At 37.6% G+C, this 19125-nt stretch overlaps 1 protein-coding gene across 2 annotated transcripts in view; it reads right to left on the bottom strand.

The window, feature by feature from the left end:
* The window catches only part of RAB18 (RAB18, member RAS oncogene family), a 34595-nt gene continuing 19944 nt past the window's right edge, over positions 4475 to 19125 (bottom strand). Inside the window, exons 3-7 of one of the 2 annotated variants that reach the window (XM_021064710.1) lie at positions 17656 to 17717; positions 13095 to 13167; positions 11595 to 11713; positions 11454 to 11520; positions 4475 to 4626 (exon numbers count right to left, since the gene is read on the bottom strand). In XM_021064710.1, the coding sequence (XP_020920369.1) occupies positions 4583 to 4626; positions 11454 to 11520; positions 11595 to 11713; positions 13095 to 13167; positions 17656 to 17717 (365 nt within the window). In that variant the 3' untranslated portion in view covers positions 4475 to 4582. Of the gene's footprint in view, positions 4627 to 6989; positions 8945 to 11453; positions 11521 to 11594; positions 11714 to 13094; positions 13168 to 17655; positions 17718 to 19125 lie in introns of those variants that run through there. The other variant, XM_003357752.3, reaches the window with a different exon arrangement.

The following is a 19125-nucleotide window of genomic DNA, read 5'->3' as shown; positions in this document are numbered from 1 at the left end:
AGAAACATGGGGGGAATTACCAGAACCTAGTGATAATGACCATATGTGGAGAGAGCTTGAGATCAGGACAAAGTGAATAGATTTGGGAACATGACTTTCTCCATTCAGCTTTTTATAATATGGTATTGGCTTTTGAGCCATGTGAAATGTTTCAATTATTCAAAAGATTAAAAGGGATGAAAAAAGTAAGCTCTAAAATTGAATATAAGCAGGAACAAATGAACTTATACCAAATAGATAATAAAACCTCATAAAAAATTTATTCAAGTAATTTGAACACTTGACTATATACCCATAGTGAGGTACACACCTAAGGTCAAAAAGAATGCAAGTGAATTTCGACATTTTCTTAGCAGGGTCATGGTTGGTAGTTCTACTGGTATTGCAAGAAATCATTTTGTAAGAGTGATTTGTTCGTGTTTCTATTAATGAACAGCGAACTGTGCAAGAGGCAAATGTAAACAGACATGTTTATTTGTACATGCCGTGCTCTCTATCCAGCACTGCAAGATTAGTGTTGTTTTTAGAGTAAACTTAGATGTGGATTGTGTGTTTATCCTAAAAATGGTGGTATGTGTGTGACACATGGGAATATATAGCTTAAAATTCCTAGCGAAGAAAACATGCCTGAAGGAATACAAAGCTAAAAAGGATAACTGTTTCAAGACCAGGAGCCTGTACTACCTCCTAACACGACAGCAGCTAGACTTCAGAGGCTGGGACATGCAGGAAGCCACAGAGCCTGACCTGAGGTTGGCAGTCAACACACAGGTCTTCACCCGCTGGGAACCCAGCAGTACTCTCATCAGGCACCTCATTTGCATTTATCGGCTCTCCTTAGAAACCACTCTATCATTTATTTACAGATCACTGGTCTAGACCACTTTTTGCCTGTTAAAAAGACCACAAACTGCTTGTAGAAGAAAAAAGGAAAATACAAGAGTTCCCGTCATGGCTCAGCTGAAACAAATCTAATATCCATGAGGATGCGGGTTCAATCCCCGGCATTGCTGTGAGCTGTGGTGAGGGTCACAAATGCGGCTTGGATCCTGTGTTGCTGTGGCTGTGGTGTAGGCTGGCTGGCAGCTGAGCTCTGATTCCACCCCTAGCCTGGGAACTTCCATATGCCCCAGGTGCGCCCCTAAAAAGCAAAAAAAAAAAAGAAAGAAAAATACACATATGCACATATGGAATGAGAAACTACAACTTTAGAAAAATACTTTTCAAATGGGTATATCCAATCTTATTCCAGAAAAATTTTAAACCTCAGAAGAAAAAAAACCACTTTGTTTTCTCTATGTGAATTTTTTGACTTTAGAAAAACTGAGACCAATAACCACAACATGCTAATTATAACAGCTAACACTTACTGAAGTGCACTCTGTCAAGCTTTACACTCCCTAACTCAATCAATGCTCAGAACCCTACAGTGTTGAGACCACTATTACCCCACTTTCGAGAGGAAGAAACTGAGACAGACTCAAGAAGGCTGAGTAACTCACCCAGGATCTTTCAGCAGTGAAATAAATGAGCTAAGGATGTGAGCTCACTCTGATTCCAAAAGCCACACTCCTAACTTTATGCTATAATGACTTCTATGAAACTTGCAACAAACGGACAATATCCATTATTATTATTTTTCTTTTTTTCATGGCCACACCTGTGACACATGGACACTCCCAGGGTAGGGGTTGAATGGGAACTGCAGTTGCCAGCCTACACCACAGCTACAGCAATACTGATCCAAGCCACATCTGTGACCTTGCGGCAACACTGAATCCTTAACCCACTGAGCGAGGCCACAGATCAAACCCGCATCCTCATGGACACTACATCAGGTTCTTAACCCACTGAGCCACAATTGGAATTCCAATATCCATTTAAAAAAATAAGTATTCCAGCATATAAAAAAAGAATCTCAATTTTATGAGTCTTGCAAAACATGAAGTTAGCAACAACAGAAAACAGCCCAGTCTCACTATGACTACATACGAAAAAAGCAGAAAGTGGCAGATCCTGGGGAGAGCTTGGCCTATGCAAATACAGGAGGCCTGGCCTTGGAAAGGGCTGGGAGGGCTGGCTGCATGTAATGGCCCTGGTCAAAGGCTGGGGTATGCAGGCCTTAGCAGCAGTTGTGAAATAGGACGTTTCCTCTAAACACATTGTCAGGAAACAGATTCGAAAAAATACAGAAACAAAACAGCTGCAATTTCCTCTAAATAAATATATACACTAAAGTTACAAATGATATTTTTTTCTATTTTACCTAGAAAACTAAAGAAACCTTAGTTGAAACCAAAGTACCAAACTGATTAGTCAGTTGGACAGACAGAAAAAACAGTAGCTTTTTCTTCTTAGCATCAACTACATAGATTCTGAAATGAGAAGACTGATTCTATTCACCCTAATGAAAAAAACAGTTCTTGGTAAGAATAGTTCTTAAAAAAGAAGCTTAAGGGCCTATGTAAAAAGAAACTATAAACATAAAAACAGTTTAAGAGCTGAATAGAAAGATATCTCTTTTCCTAATGGCAAGTCTTACCATTAAATTATCAGTTTTCTTATAATTAATGTAGAAATTTTTATCAAATGATTCCAATTGATAAAGTTTTAACAAACTGATTAAAATGATTACGTTTTTAGTTTAAAAATGTTTACTTATGCAATATTTCAAACAAATTCAAAAGACAGACCACTAATTGGGAAGAGTAATATACATTAGTGACAAAGGATTAGTATCCATATCACATTTTATAAAGAACTTCTCTCTTAAAAAAAGAAAGATCTACACAAAGGAAAAAATGGGCAAAGAATAAGGCGAAAGACTCATATGTTAAAAAAAAAAAAAAAAAAAAAAAAACACTGAAAAAGAGTCAGAAAGCATTTGCCTTATCAGCCACAAACATACACGACTAACAAAACTTTCATTCTGCCATGGCTCTGTGGCAGTCTGATGAAACCCAGAGAGCCCTTCCGAGACTGTTTTTAAAGCATAAACGAAACATACGGGATTACAGAAAGCCAATTACACTGAAATCCATAAACTTCCAAGGTGAAGAGACCCTAAAATAGAAGGCCAAAGTAGATTCTAGTACTCTGGGAATTTTATCTAGGGCAAAATTGGTCCTTCAGCTCAGTGGGAAATTTATTTAATGCACACAACTGACACACCACGTGAAGACCAAGATTGCACCTACCTTGTGTCATAAGCAGAAGTGAATTACAGTTAGTAAAGTGTTAAGAAAAAAATAAAAGTCTCAGAAAGGTTAAGGAGATTGCATGTACAGCCTAAGGGGTGAGGAACCCAAAAGGTATAAAATATTTAAAGATAAATTGTAAGAAGAAACACAGTATAAGCAAACTGAAAAACAAACACTGGATTAGAAATAGATGCTCACAACACACACACACACACACACACAGGTTAATATCTGTACTAACCAAACAGCTCATATAACAATAATAAAACCAGAAAAAGACTGAGCAGAAAAACTGACAAATTTCAAAAAAGAGCAACTCCAAATAGCCTAAAAACATGGAAAAAAATGCTCTGCAGAAAATGCAAACGTTATGTAACATAAGTTAACACCATATAAATATCAAAGTGGCAAAAATAAAAATTTGAGAACACCTCATGCTGCTGATGGAGAATGCCGTGGAAAAATGATACCCTTCATATTTCTAAGGAGAAATGTAAATTGTTATGGACGTTTGGAAAGCAATTTATGAAATATATCAAAACTGAAAAACATACATTTTGTTTTGCCCAGGAATCCAACCTAAATATCCATCCCATAGAAACAAAAAGATATGTGTATAAGGATATTTATTGAAGCACCATCTGCAGAGGCAAAAATGGAACCAATATAAATATTCATTACTAGAGGAACAGCTAAATAGACTGTGGTAATCCACACCATGGAATATAATATTGTACAATCACTAAAAGAGATGCTAGCTGCATCTAAGTTGGCTTGGAGGGATTTTTCACAATCTATTGTTGGGTAAAAACAGCAAAAGGCAGAAGTGAATACGTAGGCAATCTTGTTTTTGTAAAACAACAGAATTAAAACAACGTATAAATGCATTCTTGCATATGATTAAAGAGGCATGGAGAGATGCATAAAAGCACACATGCCAGGTCCTAACAATGACTGTCTCAGGGAGGAGAGGTCAAGAGTGAGGGCTAGATGACAGAGGAGATTGAACCACAAATACACGAGACCCTATACAATACGGCGTCCTTAAAATTACACGTATGGAGTTAACTCATATATATGTCCACAAAAAAATATATGAAAGTAACCTCACTAAAATGTTAACAGTTACTTAAGAATTATGACTTTCCAAGTGGCAGTCATCAACATACTGAAATCAATGTACAAAGAGCCCGTCCAAGTAAGATCATATATACTCACTCACCATGCATACATTTGTTTACAAGAAAAAAAAAAAAAATCCAACTCAAACTGGCTTAAATAAAAAAGGAATTTATTGGCTCACATAGGTGAAGAGTCCAGCAGTAGCACTAACTTCAGGTCCAGGTTGATCCAGAGGCTCCAGATTGCATCAAGACTCCAACTCAGACGCCCTTTCCCTTTCTTGGTAGTGTCCTCGGCCTGACTCCTTTGAATTAGAAAAATGGCTGCAGCATGTTCAGAATGTGAATCTTCATACCACGCTATCATCCGCAGTTCCTGAGGAAGCCCCAGCCAACATCTTTTAACGAAGTGGCCTGATCTGGGTCAGTTCCCTATCCCTGGGGGCAGTACATGGGGCCGTGGTGGTGGTGGTGGTGGGGGGCAGCGGGGGCAGGGAGTGGCCCTGGTTAGATAACCAGGCCAGCTCTAGAGCTGATGGTGCGACAGTCCCATTCAAGCTGCGTGGGTGCTGATGGGGGGCAGTTATCCAAAGAGAAGGTGGGCTGTACTGTGAGAGAAGGAAGTGGATGCTGGGTGGGCAACCACAGCATACACGAATAAGGCATAAAAGAAAATAATACAAATATCCAATGAAATATTAAAAGTGCTCAACCCTGCTAGTAAGCAGAGAAATACAAATAAAATTACATAATTTGTGGTTTATCAGGTTAATAAAAACAAAAAAAGAAAAAGAAACATTGCTCCTGTGTGTGAGAGATGGTGAGAGGTCAGCTCCTGTGAATAGGTGCTCACACCACCACTGGAAATGTCTGTGACAAAACAAAACAGTTGATAACTAAGAGGCACTGAAGCAAACTTTATACCACAGTCAGAAAGGCTACTGATTCCTAAATAGGAAACAAAAAGCTAGCAACGAATAGTAAAATTTTAAGCCCCCCCCATAATATAACAGGAGTACATTTTTTCCCCTCTGACCTGAGAGATGTTCCCTTAAAAAATAAATAAAAATAAAAACGGAGATTCCTGGGTAAATCTATATTCCTTAGCTCCAAGTTTTCATTTAGTCCACTTTTTTCTATTCTCTTCTCTCAACATTTCTAAACAAAAATCAGGATGAAGTCTATAGTTGATTACCTTCAGCATAGCTGGGGTCAGAACTAGTGTAGTATCTTCTAACACCAAGTAAATGCTTTTACTCCTATCTAACAAGGGAAAATAAATGAAGGAAACAAAAACTTCCTAAGTATGGCTGGTGAAATGGACCCCAAGATAGATAGATAGACAGATAGATAGATAGATAGATGCTGAAAAGATTGACAGTGCCTTAGAAGATAACCCAATTTACTTGAAAACCAATTGGAAAAAATATACAATAAATTGTATTTAAAGATATTGCACATATGCAGTAGGTCTGTGCCACCCCCACACTTAGAACAGAACCATGTAATCCCATGTATTTCTTGTGTATGAAAATTACAGTGAATCTAAATCAAGTCCAATTCCATTGCATTCAATCAGAAAGCCAACAACAAGTGTAAATTTGTAGGTGGCAATTCAGTGCTCAAAATGAAAACATCCCCTGGATTTGAATTTGAGCAAAAGGCTATTCCCAGATTTAATAATGTTTCTCATATCCAATTACAAACCGGAAATTAAGGTGCCCTGGAGTTCTCTTGTGGCACAGTGGATTAAGGACTGGCATTGTCACTGCTGTGGCTCAGGTTGCTGCTGTGGGTTCAATCCATGACCCAGCAACTTCCACATGCCACGGGCACAGCCAAAAAGAGAGGAAATTATGGTGCCCTAAGTGCCCTGACTTCATACCTTTTCCAAGTCAAGGATTTTCATTCCACTGTGAGTGAGAAGGTAAAAGAACTAAGAGACCACCTGCTCCACTACCAAAACTTTTAGATCAAATGACTTACACAGTTGGTTTACATCCACGGGATCTACTCTATAACCAAAAAACCTGAAATATTTCTATTACACATAACAAAAGAATGACAAACCTGCTGTGTAAGAAAACAAAAAGCTAGTAAATAGCCGTCGCATAGGGAGCACTGGTTAAGAGCATGGACTCGAGTGAAGATGCCCTGACTGGAATCCAGCTCTATCACTGATAGGCTTTGTAATCTTCGGGATGTTTCATTAGCCTCATCTTTAAAATGGGCATAGTAGCAGTACCAACAAATCACTTAAGGTTACTGTGAAGTTGAATGACATAATCCAGTGAACAGCACCTGACACCAAGGAAGCATTCAATAAATGCTAACTATTACTCTTAATATAAACTGAATAGTTATTTGTTTAGGTCTAAGTCAGTACTCCTACAACTCAAAACACTATATTCTACCATTGTTCTCATTTGCACCATATGGAAAAGGCGCTTTAAAATGACTTCAAATGAGTCAAGAATGAAGAACTAACAAAACTGTTATTTTTAAGTGGCTAATTTTAGTAGTAATTGCAACTACTTCACTTAGAAAACCTGCATTATGAAACAAAAAGCTTGCAACAAAATAGTAACAATCTGAATAACATTATATTCAGGACTCCCTCAGCTGATGAGAGGAGTAGGAAAGATGTCATATTTCTTGCACAAAGGCATCTGGGGAAAGCAGGCTATATTTATTCAAAAACTATAAAAGGTTACAATATAAATTTATCAAACAAAATGAGTTTTTAAAAGTTAAGTGACGTATATATATCCAAATTCGGACCAAATCAAGACAATCCAATGCACAGAGAGATAATTATTATATAGCTCAAGGAGCAAAAGGTAATGAACAGAAATGTCTCAATACAGAAACTACATAAATACACAAATCTACATTTTTAATGTAACAACAAATCTTAAGTACATGTGTTAGCTATCTTTCTCCAATATTAAAGTAGTATATGTTTCATATTTAATAAAAACATACATACCATATAAAACCTTTAGTCATATGTAATGTAGTCTAACAAGTGGGAGGCACGTAGAATGTACTGTTTTCCTATATGAAGATGTACATTCCAATCCATTAACACATGTACTGCAAAGGTGATCCATAAAAATGCTTATCATCTGCAATTGTATACAGAGAACAAACTGCCCAGAAATTAGTATTTCTTATTAATCTTACCAAGGGATGTTAGAATGACCTGCCTGAAAGCACAAATTTACTTCTTTGGAGGCTTAAAATAGCAGAAAGCAATGTCAATTAAATAATATATGAGTGAAAAAATATACAATGTACAATAGCAAGAGGTTAGAAAACTGAATACTGTGGAAAAGATTTATTAGTCTGTACAAGTTGGTTCTGATAAACTATTGCCTACTTGTTACAGTAAATTACCAAGATTTTCATTGCAACAGTATTTTCCCACACACATCAAAATCTGGAAGCAATAAGCCTTTCTCAAATTATAATTTAGTGTTTTTTTTCCCCAACCCGCAAAACACAGAAGTAGGTTTTTTGAATACCAACTAGCCATTTATGGAAGTCATAAGATACAGGAATTCATTAACATTACACAAACTACAACTGAGGTACCTGGACAAACATCACCAACATTTATGGGAAAAGGTGTTGGTTTTAAGAGTGGTAAGTACTACATGAATTACATAAACACACTATTCCTGTCCTTCCGAAACCAAAATGGGGAAAACCCTACTGCCATTCTGCCAAATACCACATAACCAAAAATGCTGCACAAAGGGTCATGAATCCCATATACATATCACAGAATTAAAACTCCAGTTAGGCAACTGAGCTACTCATTGAAGTAAATTAAAAGTAAGACCAAACTTTAATACATCAATGCTATTCTGGAAGCATCATCAGAACAAAGGTTTATAATTATAAATTGGCCTGGACTATATCCTATAAAGAGAATTTTGCTTAGTACTAAAAGAGAATCCGTCAGCAAATGTCCTAGAAAAGCTGTGGAATCATGCTCACTGTTATTTCTGAAGGGAAATTTGCCAGGTTTGATGATACCTGTCTATCTCCCAGTAGTTCTAGGAGTTCTACATACCAATTAATTCAATAATTGATAGGAGTATTTAAGCAAAAAGGAGACCAAAAGTAGACCTTTTACCAACATATACTAGAGGTGGATTTTTTTAAAATCACATGATGAATGTAAATCATAAAATCAAATGTACTTATAAAGGTACACCTATTTTATGTTACATAAAAAACTGCAGACTGCAAACTGTGCATGCTTACCATAACGCTTTACCTGGAAAAGTCAATGAGTGGGATTTCTCGCAATTATTCACTGCCATGATACAAAACAAATATGTGCAAACTGCAAGGTCCCTAAAACAGCAGTTAGAGTTTATATACAGAAAGATGACACTATCTGATCAAATATGCAAGAGATGGAGTTTCCCAGAGTTTATAACACAGAACAATAACCACCACATGCTCCTCCTCCTTGACCTTCTTCCCTGTGTGTCAGTTTCACTCCTTTATTCTGGTTCTCACTTTCCCACAGTCCAGGTGTCTGAATGATCTTTTCAACAAGCTCCTCAAAAGCACACTGTACACCATCACAGGTTTTTGCACTTGCCTCTGAAATTCAAGGAAGATGGTCAGAGTATATTCTTTTCTGGTCATATTCCTATGTTTTTTCTGGCAAACTATGATGGCAGAAATATCACCAATGATATATAAGGAGACAAATTTCTCCCCACAGGTTCAATATTAGTAAATTTCCCGAAACTCTCAAAGTCGAGCTATTTCAATTCTATCCATAAGATTTTGTGATAGAACTGTACACTCTAAAGCCCTGCTCAAATATTATGCCGAAGTTCTTTCCTTAGTTTTTAGTTTGTTCTTAAAATTAGCCCCCACAGCAGATAGTCCCATTTTAGAATAAGGAAATACAGGCTCCAAGTTAAAACAATCTGGTTGTTCTGTACCTGCAACCAAGCTACAACCATGAACACCGGTTTTAAATTTATGCTCACGAAACGCAAGTGGACACTGAGCACTGTTCCCCAATTCTACATTTCCCCGGTTACCACTTTTTCCTTGTCTGAGATGACTATTTTACGCCTTCATCTTAAAGCTCCTCTATCTCAGCTGATAAGCAACGTCTACATTAAGAAAAACAAAACAATCTGGCAAGAAACTACTGATCATTCTTAGATATGTCTCCTTAGGCTCTGCCTTCACTCCTGTCATGATGGGTGAACCTTCCTGGCTGCTGTCTGAGTCCCTCTCACCACCCTCTGTCTAGTTCCCAGGACCCCATCTGTTCTTATTCACTGAAGGATCATATACCCTGTCTACTACATTATAACAATCAGCTTAAAGGCCTACCAAAGTTATTGTCGATCTTATTAACCACTCGCCCACCCAGAGACCCAACCAACCAACCAACCAACCAACTTGCCTTCCAGCCCGCACATCTTTCTAATACCCATCCAATTTCTCTACTCTCTTTTAAAACAAAACTGTGATAACGAGTTATTCATATAAGCTGTTTCCACTATATCTCAAATTTTCCTTCAAACTATTCTAATGAGGCTTTTTTTCCACCATTCCACGGAATTTTTTTTTTTTTTTTTTTTTTTTTTTTTGCCTTTCTGCCTCTTCTAGGGCCTCTCCCGCAGCATATGGAAGTTCCCAGGCTAGGGGTCTAATCGGAGCTGCAGCCACTGGCCTATGCCAGAGCCACAGCAATGCGGTGTCCAAGACATGTTTGCGACCTACACCACAGCTCACAGCAATGCCGTGTCCTTAACCCACTGAGCGAGGCCAGGGATCGAACACCACAACCTCATGGTTCCTAGTTAGATTCGGTAACCACTGCTCCACAATGGGAACTCCATGGAAACTATTCTTTTAAAGACTCAATACCCTCTAGCTTGTCAAAACCAATGTCCTCATCTTATCTGACATCTTGCAGCATTTGATACAGCTGATCACTTCTTCCTTTAAAGATGTTGTTCACGTGTCTTTTCCAGGACAGGGAACACTCCTGGTATTCCTCTCTTACTGGCCTATCATTCGCAGACTTACTCGCTGGTACCGCCTCTTCCTATTGATGTCTGTTTGTTGGAGTAGCCCAGGGTTCCATCTTCAGCCCTTTTCTACCCATTTTTCTTGCAGTGACTGCTCCAATCCCATGACTTTAAATGCCACCTAAATGCCAATGACGAGGAGCCCACTGGCTGTCTGAAAGCCAGTTGATTCTTTTGTCTGAGCAGAATTCTAGATTCCCTGCTCCTCTGCCCCGACCTGTACTTAGCTCAGTCTTCCACATCCCATTTAATGGAAGCACCATCCACCAAGCTGCTGATACCAGAGACTTGAATTTGCCCTTGATGCTCTCTTTCCTTATCCTCCACACCTGATCTATCTGCCTGTCAGCTTTACCCCTAATGGTACCACCCACCACTGCCACTGCAGTCAATGCCACCAGCACGCCAGGTACTGCCTTAAACAGCCTCCCAGGCTCTGTTTCAGATCTGTGATGAGCAAGACCCAAAGAGCTGTATTTCTAAAAGCTCCCAAGTGATATAGCCAGTTCACTCCGCCAGACAAGGGGGTCGACAAACTTTTTCTGTCAGTTGCTAGAGAGTAAATATTCTATGCTTGGGGCGTTGTGTTTCCAGGCAGATGGTGCGGCCAGATCTGGCCCCTCCTGTGGTTTGTGATGAACCCCTGCTCTACCATGCTTCTCACATGACAACATGCATATAGATCACAGTAACGACTCCTTAAAATACAGATTCTAATTCAGGAAATCCAGGTTAGGGCCCAAACAAAGCATTTCTAACAATCTCTAAGGGGGTACCACTGCTGAGAGCACATGGGCCAGCAAGCACGTACTTTACGCAATGTCATTACACCCAAGGGGGATGACTGCACTGTGCGCTACATGACATTACATTACGTGATCCTATTCTTTTATTATAGAAGGAAAAATAAGGGACCTGGACCTCTAATGGTTAGTTCTATAGCACAAGAACTAAATACATACACTTATAGTTCATAAAGGGAAGAATGTAACAGAAACTCCATTTAGAAAGCTCTTCATTAGTAATGAAAGGATAAGTATTCACACACCTACCTATAAATAACATGGAATGCTTTCGTGCAAATTTCAGGCCTTCATTTCTGTCAACTTCACGATTTTCCTAAAAGATAAATGCAAAGGTTAAGAAAAGCTACCAAAACATAGAGTCAAAATGCCAGCTGCCTGACTCCTTACCTTATCAATTTTATTTCCAACTAGCATGTTTACTATGTCATTTCTTGTACAGTATGTTTCCAATTCATTTAACCAATTATCCAGCTTAACAAAGGTGTCTCTTCTTGTGACATCATAAACTGAAATTTAAAAAAAAAGTTGTTTATTAAATAAATACTAAAAGAAAAAACAATGACATATTTCTGATATGTAGTAGCTAGGAGCTGATGTCACTATATAGACAAGTCTGTTTTTTAGGCCTTCAACGCATAAAAATCAGTGTCTACTGATTCAGATTGAAGAAATGAGTTATTAAAAATATACATTTACATACACTTCAATTTTTTAACACACTTGTGAGAGAAATGAAATTACATCCTGTGTGATAACTGAAAATTAATTTCAGCAAAACAACAGCTATTCCCATTCACAACAACAACAAAAAGATTTGTCTAAAAACCAAAAGGTACTGAGATTCAAATCTGTGGCAACATACCAAAAAATTTTACGTGAATTTAAACATTTATGATCCTGTTCATTTGTTTCTTACAAGGATCAGAATTTGAAAATTTGAAAAAAAATATAAAGTTAGTGGGTGGAATCCCAATTGTCTTCCTCTGTTTTCACTGTCATCTCACGTCATTCTGCATTATACTAAATAATGAGCTTATTAACATAAAGAGTTTTCTAAACTTAGCAGGTGCCAAACCAAAACCATAAGAGTCACTGCCAAATGAACAGAAACAAAACCAAAGCCTCACAAATCGTGATATAAAAAGATTTCTCCCTACGACGGATCAGTATTCATTTTAAACAATTTCCCAGGAATATGAAGAACAAGCACTTTTCAATAAATTACACAGAAAATCCACACTTGGTTTTTAAGGTTTGTGTGATTATAAATCAATAGTATTAAGCACATTGTGCCATTTTTCAGGACTAATAAGGCAGATTGCATGATTCCTCCTTTTTTTTTTGAGCTGCAGCTGCTGGCCTACACACACAGCCACACCAGCTCTGAGCTGCATCTGCAATCTACACTGCAGCTTGTGGCAGTACCAGATCCTTAGTCCACTGAGCGAGGCCAGGGATCGAACCCGTACCCTCATGGATACGACTGTGTTTTTAACCTGCTGATTCACAAAGGGAATCTCACTCTTCCTCCTTTATAAACTGCAGGAAGTGTTAAAAAGCTATTGCCCAAAGTTCAGTCTCTGGTAACGCTCTACAACAGACCATGACATGAGGACCAGTCCTCAATTATGTCCTCATCAACGTGTGCTTTTAAACCAAGTAAATTAGTCTGATCTTCATTTTTTAATTGCTAGACAAATGGCTGAACTGAAATTTTGAAAGTTTAAATATTCATTAACATTACATATATCACTTCAAGTCACATAAAGGTAGCCTTAAAGAAAAATAAAACAAAAACTTAATGACCTTCACAAACAAGGAAAATCAGAAATTTCAATAACAAAACAACAGTATTTTTTTAAAAAGTATATTAAAATAAAACCTTACCTAATATAACACCCTGTGCACCTCTATAATAGCTGGGAGTTAATGTTCTGAACCTTTCTTGACCAGCAGTATCCTAAAAGTGACAATTATTATTAAACAAAACAAAGTATAAATAACACATCTTCAACATACCAATTTAAAGAGTAGAAAGTCGAACAGCATTATTAAAATATCAATGCACGAGCTCATTTAAAATCAAATTTAAGGAAGATGTGTTCTTTTACTGACAAGTGTTACATAAAAGTTAAATTAATAAATATAGCCTCATTTCTAGAAAAATGTAACAAAATTAGGTTTTCTACCATTTTGGATTTAAGACATAATCATACACCAAACCCATTGCATTGGAAGCCATGGTTTTCAACTCTGGTTGCACAACAGAATTTCCTGGGAAATGAAAAATAAGGATGCCTGGGTCCAATCCCCAAAGATTCTGACTTAACTGGTCTAGGATATGATGGAAGTTTTTTTTTAAATCTTCCTAGGTGATTTGACCATAGAATCAAAGTTGAGAACCACTTGTTCAAAAAGAATTACAGGGGTATTTTATATTAGGTATACAATTTTTAGTTTGTCCTTTTAAAAATATCTTCTGTGTATCTTGTTTCAGGAAAATGCATAAAACCAAACCTCTCCTAATTACATGTTTCTGACTCATATTGGACGTAATGAATGTAAGATGTATGCAGGTTAGGAAATGTAAATTTCATAAGGAAGGAGCTCATCTGCTTAATCACCAAGCCTCCGAGCCCAGAGCAATTCTTGCTATAGAACAAGTACTCAACTTTTCTTGGGGATTTACAAAAAAAGAAAAAGAATCAACTAATTAACAAGTCTCTATTTCTGGACCTAATTCCGTCTGTCTTCCTTCCACCATCCTTGGATTCTGGCTTCAAGTTCACCCAAGACTATGCAAAGCAGCAGTTTGCAAACTACTGCCTAAGCCCATTACCTGTTTCAAATATTATTTAAGTTTTATTAAATAAAGTTTCACTGGAATACAGCCAGGCCTATTCACTTATGTACTGCTGTATGGCCCACCTTAGGGTTAAACTAAGTATTTACTATCCATCCTTTCAAGAAAAAGCCTGCAATCTGCTAATGTAAAATAACCTGAAGAAAAGGAAAGACATATATCAAACGTCAACTTCACTGCTACTCCTACAGTTGTAAATACAAGTTTAGCTGTGAGGTAAGCAGAAGCTCAGCTGGATCAGAATTTATAACTATAAAATTTATATGTTTAAATAGTCAGAAGTTAGATTTTCGCTTTTTTGTTTTCCTAACAGGAACCTGCAGTAGGAGTTAACAACATCTTTGAAAGATAAACCGATACAGAGCATTATGTGTAAAACCACACATTTTCTGATGGGAAAAGAGAGAAGAAATTATTAAAGACAGAAACAGACAAAGGCTAGAAAGGATCTAGAAAGGCTAACTAACAGAATGCAGGGAGTGAAAGTGAAGGAAGGATGCAGAGAAAAACCACCTTCGAGGTAGGTGCCAAGTAGGTCATTGTGTGCAGCACTTTCAAGCGGGGCAGAGGGGCAGGACTGTGCTTGAATATCCTAACTTGAAAGACGCCGGGAGGAGCACCCAAGTGGGAGAGGAACTTATTCTATGTATATGAATAAAACTACAGAAGAATCAGAGGAAACAAAAGATTCATATACTTCTAATACTGAGGAAAAGGCATTTCTAAATATGACACAACACCCAGATGCATGAAGAAAGTAACTCATCTAAATCATACAGATACTAAAACCTTGGTAGGGCGAGAACATCTCCCCCCCAAAAGCTCACACCTCCTCCCCCCACCCCCCGACTCACCCTAAACAATATTTGAAGGTAAATGACAAAACAGAAAAAAAAAAAAAAACTACAGTATATGACAGAATTGGTATTATACACACACTAAGAATAGTAACACTTTTTTTCTTTTTCTTTTTAGCACCACATCTGCAGCATATAGAAGTTCCCAGGCTAGGGGTCGAATCAGAGTGCCAGCCTACACCACAGCCACACAGTGCAGGATCTGAGCCACGTCTGCAACCTACACCACAGCTCATGGCAACACCAGATCCTTAACCCACTGAGCAAGGCCAGGGATCAAACCCACATTCACAGATACTAGTGGGATTCCTTTCCACTGCTCTATAATGGGAATTCCCACACATATTCATTCTTAAATAAAATTTTAAAGACAAATGAGAGTGGGGAAAAATGTGGCATATAACAAAGAGCTACTATTTCTACATATAAAGACTCTACTCATGAAAAAGATGAATGCTAATATAAAAAGGGAAAAGCATATAAAAGAAAATTCATTAAAAGATAACCAATAAATATATAAGAGAAAAAAATCTCACTAATCAAAAGGAATGCATATATAAGTGAAAAATTATTAGTCAGACAAAAATGAGAAAGATTAACAATATATACAGAAGACCTTTCTCCTATTTCCAATGTTAAGTCTTTCCATTCTTTGAGTCAACAACTCAACTTCCAAGTACACATTGTACAGTGAGCTGGATAAGTCACACAGATGTATAAATCAGGATGCTCATTAGAGCACTGCTCATCTTTGTGAAAAACTACTAACAATGTAAGTATCTTTCACTAAGGGTTGACTAAAGTATAGCTGACAGATGTAATACAAGTGGTCATTTACACTGATGTACCTCTATATTCACTGACATAGAACAATGTGCAAATTTTGTGTGCAGGAGGGGGGAGGATGGGGCTGCAAGCATGTGGAAAAAAGCGTGATACAATCCTGTCTTCTGGAAAACTGCATATAAACATGCGTAACAATGTGCATGCATCTAACATACTTTAAAGGCTATTCACAAAAATGCAGACATGGGTTAAAGATGAAATTTTTCTATATTTATTTCATACTGTTCCAATTCTTTTTAGAATAAGCCTGTGTTATGTTTATAAGTCAGGAGGTGCCTATCTTATTTAAAAAAACATTTATAAGCTTATGATAAAGATGTCATTTCAGTAATTAGCGGGCAGCCTCTTTACTGAGCAGAAACTAGAAAGTTAATTTAAAACAAACAAAAACCCTCCTGTCTGTAAGAGTTCAGGGCCACCATCAAGCCTCAGATTCTACTCTAAGTTGTGTATTTCACAAAGCTGGAGCAAGGGCAGAAAGCCATAATAAATCAAGCAAGAAAAGCATATGGAAAATGAGGCCCCGCTTCAGTCCAGAAAGAAGCCAACATTCTGAAACTTCAATATATTTTATTCTGGTCTAGTCCAACATTTTCCAAATTGTTTTCTGTTGCACATGACTGTTCTGATTGATAGTAAATATATTTCAGAGACGGGGCAAATAGGCCATCAATCATGTAAAGTATTATATGTTCAAAAAAAAAAAACAACAGAAAAAACATGACACACAGTTACTTGTCATTTGGAGAAAATGTGGGTTAGAAATTGCATTCCACTCAGAGAACGTCCTTACCAGGAATGCGCTCATACAATGCATGGGCACTGCTGTGTCCATCTGTGACTGACAGCCAGTCAGCACTTGCCCTTTAACCACCATGATGAAGTACCTCTCCAGCTGATGCCTGCTGATCGGTTCTACTACTGTTTTATCATGTTATAAAAATATACTTAGATTTTTAATTATAGCATATGTGGGACTCAAATATGAGTATATTTCTATAAGGTTACACATACTTACTATATTATCAATCCTATTTAGACGGACAGAGATAGAAAGGAAGGAAGGAGAAGAGGGGGAGATGGGCAGAGAGACATGGACACTGAGACTCTTGGGTGTTTCTGACAGCTCATGCTACCTTACTCAGCACTACCACGAAGAGGTCTAGTTAGCAGAGAATGTGGATCAGAACAGCTAGGTTCACAGGCAAGTAAAAAGAAGTTGGTATGTAAACACTGGGTACCAGTACTAAAAAACAAAAGTTGGCAAATTCAAATTTTACAAATATTTATACTAACAAAGATGAAAAATAATTTTGTTCTAAGTATTGCTTCATTCCCCTTATACCCAACAACTGCCTTTAGTGTGAGTTCAGTCTAGGCCGTCTTTATAAACATTTAAAGAAACATATTCCATAACAATGATTCTCTCTGGCAGACAAGATGATTTTTTAAAATACTGTTTTCAAATATTCCAAAGAGAATGCATATTTTAAAATTTTCAGTAAATAAAACAAGTCTCTGCCTGATGACAGAATTATAAGATATAACTACTTATTGTTTATCCTTGAATCAACATCAGATCTCCCAAGTTATTTAATACAAATTGCTCATTTACCTCTAGAGCACCACACACACTCCACCACAACCTTGGCATGTGGAGGTTCCCAGGCTAGGGGTCAGACTGGAGCTGTAGCCACTGGCCTACATCACAGCCACAGCAATGCCAGATCCTTAACCCACTGACCAGGCCGGGGATCGAACCTGTGTACTCATGGATACTACTCAGATTTGTTTCTGCTGAACCATGCTGGAACTCCAATTTCTGCTTCTTAAAAAAGTACAAGTTTAATATTTATAGAAAATGCATTTTGAAAATTCTTACCCATATTGCAAGTTTAGCCTTATTTCCATCCACTGAAATTGTTTTCACCTTAAAGTCAACACCTTGAAAAAAGAAAAATTTTGTTAAGAATTACAGTAAAACATACTGTTAAAATCAATTACCAAGAAAACTAGGAAACAAACAAATAAACAAAATCCCATTTTATCAAATGCCCAAATTTGCACCCAGATTCTTAGAGTTATGGGTATGAAGAGAAAAGAAAAGGTGCACGCAAGTTCAGCAGCTTAGGATTTAATCAGGAAAAATGAAAACCAAATGCTTGTAGAATTCAAAAATTCACCCAACTGGACTTATCGAAAAAATAAAAACTGAATTGAAAAAATGAAATTCAGTGTAAGGTAGTGATTGACTCAGCACATTAAAGCCAAGAGCTAGAATTCACTGTGCTAATACAGAGTAGATGACTTCTGGACGACCGTGGATCGGGGCCATTTTCCAGGGGCTCCCTAGGCTTTTTTTTTTTTTCTTTCTTTTTTTGGTGGTGCCTATGGCACATGGAAGTTCCTGGGCTACGGATCAAACATGTGTCACAGCAGCGACCCAAGCCACTGTAGTGACATCGTTGGATCCTTTAACTGCTAGGCCATCAGAGAACTCCTCTAAGAGCACTGTCCACAGCCAGCCAACACCTGAAATCAGATACTAACTGAGGGCAGGTTGGATGACTGATAAAATTATAAAAGGGTCACTCACTCCTTGTCTTCGTCTTTGCTTGTTTTTATACTAAAAAACAGCATTCATTGTATATAATTTATCAATAAACACTTACACGTGCACAACTGCAAAAACAATTTACACACAAAAACGTCTGTGCCCAATCCTCTAAGAATCTCCACAAGTGAAAGAGGACTGCTCAAAGAGCAGGGAAAATCTGCATGTACTGATTTATGTAAAGAGAAGACATGCTCCATGAGAGCTCACATAAGGTTCTAGTATAGCAGCAGCACCCCTCTCCCCAACCTCTTCCTTTCCAGGAAAAGGAGCTGACACATACCATCTGGCTTTACTGAACAGTAACTGCCAGCATGTCTTAAAAGAGTTTCAAAATTAATGTGCAGTCTATCCCCCTGGCCAGAGGGAAAACATTAGCTCAAGAAGCTTGGAAACAAACTTTCAAAAGACCTTACTAGCTTGTCACAGTTAATTCACAACAGCCCTAACTAAGACCAACAGCACCCTCATATACCAATGGTTCCTAGAACACCTGTTCCCAATAGGGAAATATATTAGTAATTCTCGGATGATTTCTGGTGCTCCATTACACACACAAATTAGGTAATAAAAATGCATTTCCAAATGTGCAGTATGTCAGGTCTTTCTCTATGCCAAAGACTAAAAAACACAGTTGGCTGCTTTGGGCTAAGGTGATAAAGGAGTTGATAAAGTCACGCCTGGAATGACAGACAACCATGAGCGGAAGGACAGTGCCAATAACACAGTCCAAGGAAA

The sequence above is a fragment of the Sus scrofa genome, chromosome 10 (assembly GCF_000003025.6).
Source record: "Sus scrofa isolate TJ Tabasco breed Duroc chromosome 10, Sscrofa11.1, whole genome shotgun sequence".
Taxonomy (NCBI): domain Eukaryota; kingdom Metazoa; phylum Chordata; class Mammalia; order Artiodactyla; family Suidae; genus Sus; species Sus scrofa.
Note: the sequence above shows the minus strand (reverse complement) of the source record. Positions and strands in the feature narration are given on the sequence as shown.